General features: G+C 47.5%; 1 protein-coding gene across 1 annotated transcript in view; it reads left to right on the forward strand.

Moving 5' to 3' along the window:
• BCL2L13 (BCL2 like 13) overlaps window positions 1-9,726 on the forward strand; it is a 44,757-nt gene extending 35,031 nt beyond the window's left edge. The window contains exon 7 of the mRNA XM_005144359.3: window positions 3,087-9,726. Within this exon, the coding sequence (XP_005144416.1) occupies window positions 3,087-3,896 (810 nt within the window). The 3' untranslated portion in view covers window positions 3,897-9,726. The remainder of the gene's footprint in view (window positions 1-3,086) is intronic.
• The last annotated feature ends 158 nt before the right edge of the window (window positions 9,727-9,884 follow it).

Genomic DNA, 9,884 nt, shown 5'->3' on the forward strand with positions numbered 1-9,884 from the left:
TCTCTAAGGCAGCTTACCCTGGACATTACCTGTAGCATATACCCAGATCTTCCTTGTGTTTTGTGAGAAGTGTATCTCCAGTGAAAGCGCTCCAGCAGAGCATGCAGCCTTTCAAAAATGCCCTGATACATGTGAAAAACTATCGTAACCAATGCCTTATCCTTGTTTGTCAGTGTTGCCTTCCCATCCATTTGTTAACCTGCTGAGGATCTCCTATTACATCATACTGAACTAAGATTCTTTGCTGTGCCTGGGCAGCTACTGGCCACGTAGTAGGTGTGGTGGTACTTTATCTGTATTACTTATTCCTGTTTATTATGGTCAAATAATCTCTGGGTTCCCTGAAAATAACAACTTTGTTTTTCCTTATGAGAGGAAAGGGAAAAGTTGGGAGTGGTGGGTCGGGAATAGAGCAGAAGAAGAGGCTGGAGAAATACATATGAGCATCAGAATGGCTTAAATTTCACCACAGCCTCTATACCCAGCTATCCACATAGAGTACAGGAGGCTCCCTCCACCCTCCCATGGCTGCTGAGTCACTGCTCAGAGGTACTTAGCTTTCACTGCTGTACAGTGTATGCCTTCAGGGGAATTTAGGCTGTCAGAATATAGCCCCTAGTTGGTGTTTAGTTTAGTTCATTATTGAAAATAAGTTTACAACAGTCACCAGAGGCCCACAGCAGGATCACAGCAGCATACTGTGGCATTGGAATATATTTTACATGCTTCATATTGAACCAGTCATGGCAGCATGAGGGAGCCTGTTAGTAGCTGATATTACAGTGAGAATATTTTCTACTTAATCAACATCCAGAGAAAACCCTGATGACCAAAGGAGTGAATGTACAATCTCGGAGTGTCTGGACTGGCTGCCTCTCCATCCTCAGCACATGATGGTAGAAGCACACCACAGTGCCTGCCTCCTGCTGTGCTGCTCTCAAGCATCTGCTGGAAGTGGAGCCCTGTCCTCACGTGGTGCACAGCAGCCCCAGCCTGTGGTGCTTCTCATTTGGTCTCTCTGTATCAGATAACCTCTGCCTTTACTTAGTGTCTTGGCTCTTCCATTGCCTTACTTTTCAATGCTGGTTGCTTCCTCCTGTGTCGTAGAGCTCTGTTTTGTTTTAATGGCATTTCAAAAGAAATATAGGTAAATATAGTTGTTGTAGTGGAACATGACTTTTATAGCTGGAGTCTTGAATTGTCTGTCAGTGCTCAGAGAGCAGAACTTGCTTTGGGTTTGCCGGGGGGTGTGTGATGTCTGAGCATTGTCACAAATGTAATGCCTTATTAATTTTGATTTCATTCTGGATCAAGACTTTGTGGTGATCTTTTAAGTAATTAGTGGGAACTTGATAGCTTTTAACCTTTCCCTTGAGGATTTCTGCCCATAATTTCTCTTGAGAGTTTCTGAACATGTTACTGAACTGGATGATGTTTTCCACAGCCAAGCAATTTAAAGGAACTGATGAAGAAAAGTTCCTTTTATGATCTTTAAGATCTCTTACAACCCAGACCATTCTGTGATTCTATGATTCCTTTGCTCATGCACAAATATCCTCCAAAATTCTGTGGACTGAGATGCAATTTACATCCCACCCCTGCTAAAATAACATGATGAAATCCTTATGTTCCCTGTGCTATTCTGTACTACAGCTTCCACTGTTGTAGGAAAGTCCACAAATGGGTCCATCAAGTTTTGCAAAATGGTGAGATGTTTGGGGACAGTGGATAGAGAAACCTCGGTCCCATACTCAGCTCAGTCTCCGCTGATGCCTTTTCACACAGTTTATTGGTACAGTGATAATTTCCACTGTGAAATATTGCAGTGTTACTGCCTAAGTTGCACAGCTTTCCCAAGTGCCAGGTTGGTGCCTCTGCCAGGGGTCCCCTTCTTCCGTTCCTCTCGCTGCAGCTACTGCCCATGAGAGCAGTGCCGGGGCTGTCTCTCCTGTGCCTCTAACCCTAACTCCTTCTGAGATGGTTTTGGGTATTTTTTGCATGTATGGAGATCCTTTCTCCTCCTTGGGAAGTGAGGAGTTGCAGTGTGTCTGTGCAGAGTACACCCATGTACCAGGGGAGTCCTCGTCAGTTTCCCTCAGAGAAAAGTGCATTGCTGCCTTATGGCTACTCCAAGTTAGAAATCATTGACTTGTAGGCCTTGAACTCCTTGCATATGAGGTACTAAGTGATAGTTGGCAGTTACCAAAGCTGAAATGCATTGTCCTTCTGCTCTCTAAGCAGGGCACTGGTATCAGTCTAGCTCTTTAGGCATCAGTGCCGCTGCTGGCCCTGCTTCACCCCTTGTCTGCGTTTGCACACTGGGGGGGGGCATCTCAGTGGGCCAGGCTGGACACTAATCGTGGTCAGCAAAGTAAAGAATGCATGTGTTTAACTTGGATCAGTTCCTGAGACACATCACTGACTGAATCCAGTTGTGTAACAACCAAGGAGGTATCTTGAAATGGGAAACCATTGGAAGGAGACTGCTTGTTGCTGGTTTTAAGTTGCCGAAGTTAGGATGACAGTCCTGGACAATGAACTTCCATAAGAATAGCTAAATTTGTAGTAAAATACTAGAATTAATGTAGACTCCAGCTTGTTACTACAAAGCAGAAATACAGGCTTCAGGTAGCACTGGAAATGTGATATAATTAATATAAGAGAAATGCTGTTAGATGCAAATGAACAGGCAGTGCAGAGCACCTGCATGAGTTGGAGAAGGGAGTGGTATTCAGTTCTTGTGTTTGCTTTCTTTGTTCTGTTTCAGTTTGGTTTCAGACTTTGGTGTCTTGCTCTCTGGTTAATAATGCCCACATGGTATGTTTTGGTGATGTACTTAGAGATGCAGTGATGTCAGGGGAGGAGGTGCACCCAGCAAGGCTCTTACCAGTGGTCCCATTCCCTGGCAATGCTAGCTGGGTTTCCTAATCTCTTCTAACATGTAGGTCAGACGGCTGCCACTGCTGAGAAGCCCTCTCATCTTTCCTTCAGCCCCACTGAGTTTCCAGGTATCCTGTTCCTTCCTGTACAGGGAAGGCAGTGCTGAAGCCATTGCTCATGTGCTGTGTCCTCCTTTTCGTTCACAGGGGACGGTCTTTACTTTGGAATCTGAAGAGGAAGAGTACCCTGGGCTTATTGCAGAGGACAGCAATGACATCTACATCCTGACCAGTGACAACTCGGGACAGGTGAGCCCCCCAGAGTCCCCCACGGTGACCACGTCGTGGCAGTCAGAGAGCCTGCCCGTGTCCCTGTCAGCGAGCCAGAGCTGGCACACAGAGAGCCTGCCGGTCTCCCTGGGACCTGAGTCCTGGCAGCAAGTGGCCATGGATCCTGAAGAAGTCAAAAGCCTGGACAGCAATGGTGGGGGTGAAGAGAGGAGTGAGAACAACTCTTCCAACTCAGACATCGTTCATGTGGAGAAGGAAGAGATTCCGGAGGGGATTGAGGAGGCAGTGGTGGCAGCTGGTGCTGCACAGACAGTGCAGGCAGTGTTTCCAGAACCCCCTGCTCCTTCACAGGAGGTAAAACCTCCAGCTGAAATTGCTGCTGCTCAAAAAGCACATCCCTCCGCACTGCTGCGTGCAAAACAGGAGGAAAAGGGAAAAGCGGCTGAAGAGCTTGTTGAACCTGAAACCCCCGTACTAAGTAAACCTGTCCCAAAGTTAACCCCATCAGAAGAAAAGGCTGCACCAGAACCTGAGAAAATACTGCTTCCAGGGGAAAAAAAAGTAGGGAAAGAGGGCCAATTGGAAGAAATGGAAGAGAAGCCCTCCGCTGCAGAGAAGCCTATCCTACTGCCGGAAGGGAAATCTATACTGCTGTATGGTGGGGCTGCTGCGGTGGCCATACTAGCTGTAGCAGTTGGAGTAGCGCTGGCGCTTAGGAAAAAGTAAGGGGGCTCTCGTGAGGAAGAGGAGGAGGAGGGGGAAGAGAGAAGAGAGCACGATCCCATTTTTGTAGTTGTGTTACCTAAAGGTTGAGCTGCCTGCTGTTTAACTGGACGTTTGAGTAACTTACTGGTGATGGGGTGAGGTCGTTCAGTAAGCCTCCAGCTATGGACAATCAAGTTTTTAGTAGATTTGGGGTGGGACTGGTTTTTCGTGATTAAAGTACAGGGGTATTTTTAAAAAACAACAATAAATTCTGCACATTTAAGAACTGTGGGTGCTGAAGAAAGGGGCACTCGTACTCTAGGAACTGGAACAGAGAATCCCCAGGGGAAGGGGAGAGCCAGCTGCTGCCAACCCCTGGAGTTTGTGGCTTCTAAGACTGACCGCTATTGCAGCTGTGCTGTCTTGTTGTGCCCCTGAGCCCCCCCCCCAAAAAAAACATTAGCCAACCTGAGTCGTGTAGTGAGAGGCTGGTCTCCCTTTTGTCTCGGCTTCCTCTCAGGTACAGCACTGCTCCTCGTAACCTCGCAGGTTCCTCCTAAGCCCCAGTGGGACAGTGCTTATTCTTACCTCTTTGTTCACAGCGGTTTTGGCCACTCACATTTACTGGAGCCCCATCTTGTGAAGATGCTGCCTCTTGATAGCTGTATTATCTCTGAACATCTGGGTGTTCCTGGGGAAGAGGTGCAGGACACGCTTTGGCTGCCCAGGAGGGATGCTGCTCTTTGCTGGTTTGAGAATCCATTAGCTCCATGAGTTACCAGAGGTGCAGAATTCATGCTGGACACAGTGCCATTCTGATCAGAATTGTGGCACCAGGGTATGTTCAGCCAAGATACAACAAAACTACGTGGAAGCGAGGCCTCTGCAATTCAAAGGTTAAGGGCTCTGCTGTCCTGTACCATGCTGCAGTCTGTACTGTCTTTCCCAGGTTAAGCACAGTGTATTTAGTCCTAACTTGGTCTTGGCTGTGACAGAATCCTAGGTACATAAGGCAATGGATTCTGGAACTCAGCAAAACAGCATTAAACATCTCTTCTGTCTGCCTGTTCCTGAGTTGACCTGAGTTGTGTTCAGTGTGATTTTCTTTGCAACGCTGAACCTGTGATTAATGAACTTACATGAGGAAGTTACTTTAGCAAAAAGCAGGCACTACACTTCCAGTGTGCATGGAGGGACATGAGTACTGCCATACACATTAGTTATGTCGGGTGCACCTGTAAGCGTTCCTCTCTGCGCGTCTGTGTCTGTTCCTGTCCATGCTGCAGCTCTGTGTGCCAGATCTTGTGCTCTCCTGGCCAAAGCAGCAGCACAGCTCTGAGGGCTTGTGCTGGCACTGGGGCTTCAGCCAGGTGGAGGCAGGAGAGAGAGGACTCGGACTTACAGGAAGCTGACTCTTCATGAGCACAAAGACAAGGTACTTCATCCTGCATAACCTTCTCTAGAGTACATCTCCTACTGAGCCTGTTTCTTAAGTGAGCTGAGAATGGAGTTATTTTAGCACATTCTGTATTCTAGGATATTGTTGCTATATTTTCCTATCTCCCTCTGTATCCTGGGATGCTGGGAAGTCAGAACCTGGCAGACTGTGGAAATTTTTGTGTTTAAGCTTTGATGAGTGGATATTTTTTGAAAGCTCACTGGATTTTGGAAAGTGTGTGTGAAGTTGAATATTAAGAGGAGGGTTTGTTGCGTGTGTACTGCTGCTGTGGACTGAACTCAGGAGCTCTGGGGTCCTGGATGCCACTGCTGATCACTGATTGCTCTTTATCTACATACACATGACATCAGGTCAGCCTTAATGGAAAAAGAAGCCCTTTATCATGTTGCAAAGCAGAATTGTCTCCTTTTTGCCATTTCCTAGTACCCTGCTGGTATTCCCACTGCTGCACTACATGCCCAGAATGGGTCTCTGGGATCTCACACCACCGGTTCTGGTGTTTGCCATCCTCGCCTCTCGTAGGACCTTCCAGGGAGAGGCTTCTTTATGTTCCTTTTGTCACGTACAGGCACAGTGTTTACAGGTTTGCTCCACTTCCCATGTCCCAACAGTGCTTATCTACAGCTGACAGTCTTTGAGGGCACCTGCTTGTTCCTGTGTGGCAAGGGCTGCTTCACGACCCCTGCATCAGGGTAGGCTGCCCCTCTCCTGATGCTTTGCTCATGATGCTGGGAGAAGGGTTGTTCTTGACCCGACCTACTCAGCCTCTCCTTACAGAAGATGCTGCACCTGCACTAGGGACACCCCCCATGTGTAGCCATGCAGCGGGTTACACAGAAGTAGCCATGCATGTGCTGAAGCAGAGATGGATTCTGTGGCCACAACAGACAACTTGTGTACAGACCGATGGGGGGAACAGGGATGGTGGTGTTTTAGCCCTTCTCTCTGCACGGTTTTCAGTAGTAGTGTGGGAGATGGGGTCAGAACTGAGGAGTATAAATCCACACCAGGTAGAGAAGACATCCCTAGTTTGTTGGCACAGGGTGTCCAGCAGGGTATTCTTCTACACACAGGAGGAGAAGGTGGCAGCAGCAATGAGGAAAATAAATTCATTTGTTCTGTTACATGTTTTCTTGGTGGTGCAAAAGCCTGCCACTAGATTTAGTGGAGCATTGGCTGCACTGTGCATTTTGATTACTTGGTCCTTTCTTTATATTCTTCTTGTTTTAGGGTCTTGTAGATTTGACAAGTCAGCAAGAATTTGTACCCTCTTCTTCCTCCCTTCCACAGACCACACAGTTACACATGATAAAGTTTCTGTCTCTTTCCTATGGAAACACTCCATTGACAAAAAGAGCTCAGTTACAGACCTGAATTCTACTGAATTTGGGTCCCTGCAGTCAGAGCTGGGAAAGGCCCTGTGGAAGTCAAAAAGCTCAGATGACAGCATTCTTACAGACCTGAGTGCCAGGCTGCTTGCTCTGTTATAGGTGTGGATTAGGTAAAGGAAGGGTTTTTCTTCTTTCCCCCCATCTTCAAGTGTATTGAAGTAATCCTAAACTGCAGGGTCTAATTACCCAGAGCCATGTGAGACAACTTCTCTTCAGTGGCTCCCTTGCAGCTGAAGACGAAAAGCAGTAGCTCTACACTTACACTTATGAAAGGGCATACAGAATTACTCTCACTTGTGTCGCTTATCCCCTTCCCAAAAGTGCCTCAATATCTGTCCTTGAGTGGCCTGTACCTTAACAAAATATCTACCTTAGACCCATTCTTTCTTCACTTTGTCCCTATCTGCAGCATACCCTAAAGCTGAGATGCTGGAACAGCAGAGAACTGGATCTATGAAAAAAGTGGTAAATACTTAAGGAACTGCAGTGCTAAACAAGAAGCTGCCAAGTGAAAGGCTTTCAAGAGATGGTGCCACTTAAATTCAGTTGTGCTTAACTCTAAGCTGTGCTCATTTGGGTGCTGCTGCTAGGAGCTGGGCAAGGGCTGCCCTCAGCAAGTGCCCTGAACAGCAGGCTGGGAGCAAAGGCTGAAGCCCAGAATCCTGTTGCACAACAGCCCAAGCTGCAGGCACAGAGCCACTGTCCACAGAGCCCAAGGTGGACTCCTGCCACCTAAATTCCCTGAACAGCAGCAACTCCATGCTGCAGGGCTGTAGTTGGTGCAGCAGTGTTGATCGGCTCAGCTACAGCAAAACAGGAATACTGCTGGGCACACAGCATGGCAGCTTGGAAACATCAGGTTTTGGTTCCCTTTGGGCAGGTTAGACACCAAGTAGGAGTTCTCAGGGTGGCAATTTGGTTGCTGAAAAATGCTGATGGTAACTTAGATCTAAAAACACTAACTCTGGCCCATTGGACCAGGCCAGAGCCAAGACAGAACCACTTCTGCTGCAGCCCTCTGTCCATTCTGCTGGAAGTCACCAGCTCCTAGCACCTTGCCAGCAGTGCAGCAGACAGTCTGTGCACCTGGGTTGGACACCAGTTTAAAGTGTGGTTGGAGATGAAGTGCCTCTTGTTGTGGTGGTTGCAGTTGGCTGTTTCTTTCCTAACCTGCCTTCTGGAGAGCAAGTTACTGCTACAAGACTCTAGCCTTGCTGCTTGTGAGGGCTTGAGTTCTCATCATGGCTGGGGCTGGGCTCAAAGGCTGATGAAAGCTGTCATTGCAAGTGCTCCTTCACAGGGCAAGTCCTGCTGCCAGAATCCTAGGTCCTTCCTTTCCACATGGCTCTGATTGCAGTGAGGTTAATACTTTAGACTGTATTTCACACTAAGCAATACTTTCTAATGGCCACCAATGTAAAATTTCATTAGTACTGGACAAACTGAGGTTCTTAAGTTTGTTCTTTTTTCAGTTTAAGGCTTGTAGTAAACAAAATAAGCTGGAGTTATAACCCTCCCTGACATGTAATTTCAGCTCCGGCAGTACGGCAGTACTAGCAGAGCCCTACTGAGTTGATCTTGCTATTCTAGCACAAAACCTAGGAGTGCTTCTGGCAGCATCATCTCTCACTCACTGACGAGAGCAAGCTCATGCTACAGAGCTACTTGATTCTGCTGCTGTGGGGTGCCTGGAGGGATGATCACAGCCTGGCTGCTGTGCCAGGTCTTCCGCATGTCTCATGTCAGGCATGAAACATGCTGCAGGCCAAGTTGCCTGTATGTGTCTTACTCCACACCAGGAACAGACACATACAATAGCAGTAGTGTCTACTCCAGTAGGCTGCACAACAGGATAAAGTGGTTCCCAGTGAAATATGGAGAGGTGACAAATTATCTCCTGTGCCTAGTGAAGGCAGCAGCTGTGCATGACTTTAATTTGGCTTAGTCTGCTTGAGCACTGGGAAAACTGTGAGAACAGCATTGCTTTGATTCAGTGTACATACCTGTGCTTCAAAGTGCAAGCTCTCTATTGCCATTAAAAAGATTTAAGCCACCACTCCTTGACTCTTGGGCCCATATAGAGCAGAGGCTGTAGGGCTGGCTCTGGGCAGCAGCACTCAGTGTGTGTGTGACTGCTGAAGTGACCTTCCCTGACTGGTGTGCTCAGCTGGGGTACAGGAGCAGCACCAGGCTGGACAGGGTGAACCCAGGGGACCCACACCATCACACGGCCCCAGTGCACCTCCTTAAGTTAAATCACTTTATCACTTTTTTCCTACTTGGAGCTGACCCTCCCTTGGTCTCTTAGGTAGACTGCCTGGCTTCCTCCAAGAAAGAGGCCTATGGTTACACTGTAGAAGTGAGGGAGCTACAGTTAGCTTCCAGTGGAAGCTGCTTCTGATCTCCCTGCAGTATCTGCAGGGGAGGGAAGAAGCAGTATTGGTTTGGACAGAACAAGCTGCAGAGGATGCACCATACTGCTATTTAGGGGGCCTGTCCCCATTTTTAACTTACAGTACAAGCTTTTATTTGAGTGTAAAGCTAAAACCCACTCAGACCAAAACTATGCCACTTGCTTTGTTAAGCAGCAAAGACTAATGGGACTGACTCTGAAACATGCATGTTAGGGCCTATCTCTCTTCTAGGCTTCTGGGTGTAAGCATAGTCATGGACTTGCAGGGATGTCAGATTCTATTCTGGAGAGGCCTGCCTGGGGGGAAGAGACCCTGACTGATCCTCAAGTCACCCATTATCCAAGGAACTGGTCATTTTGTTCCTCTTTATATGCAAGTGCAACCCCCTTGGGGAAAACTGGCTAAAGCTTCTTGTGCCATTTGGTTAACAAAAGTGTTTCCACCTTTAATAGTTCTTTCCAGCTTCATGGCTCTACATTCAGTTTAAGTGAAGGGGTATGTGCATTTTTTCCCTCTGCTAATGGGACACTGCTGTAAGACCATGCCCCCCAGTTGCACTTTAATAAATGGTACAGTTTTCAAAAACCATGTGTTAACTACTTCTGTGCTTGTCTTACCCCATTCCCTGCTCCAGTGCAGGCACCAGAAGGAAGAAAAACTGTGGTTTTACTTACACAAGGCCAGAAGCAAGAGTTCCACCATAAGCAGCAGTAAATGAGAGACATGTCATGAGTACCTGCACAAA

This window comes from Melopsittacus undulatus, chromosome 5 (assembly GCF_012275295.1).
Source record: "Melopsittacus undulatus isolate bMelUnd1 chromosome 5, bMelUnd1.mat.Z, whole genome shotgun sequence".
In the NCBI taxonomy this organism is placed as follows: Eukaryota; Metazoa; Chordata; class Aves; order Psittaciformes; family Psittaculidae; genus Melopsittacus; species Melopsittacus undulatus.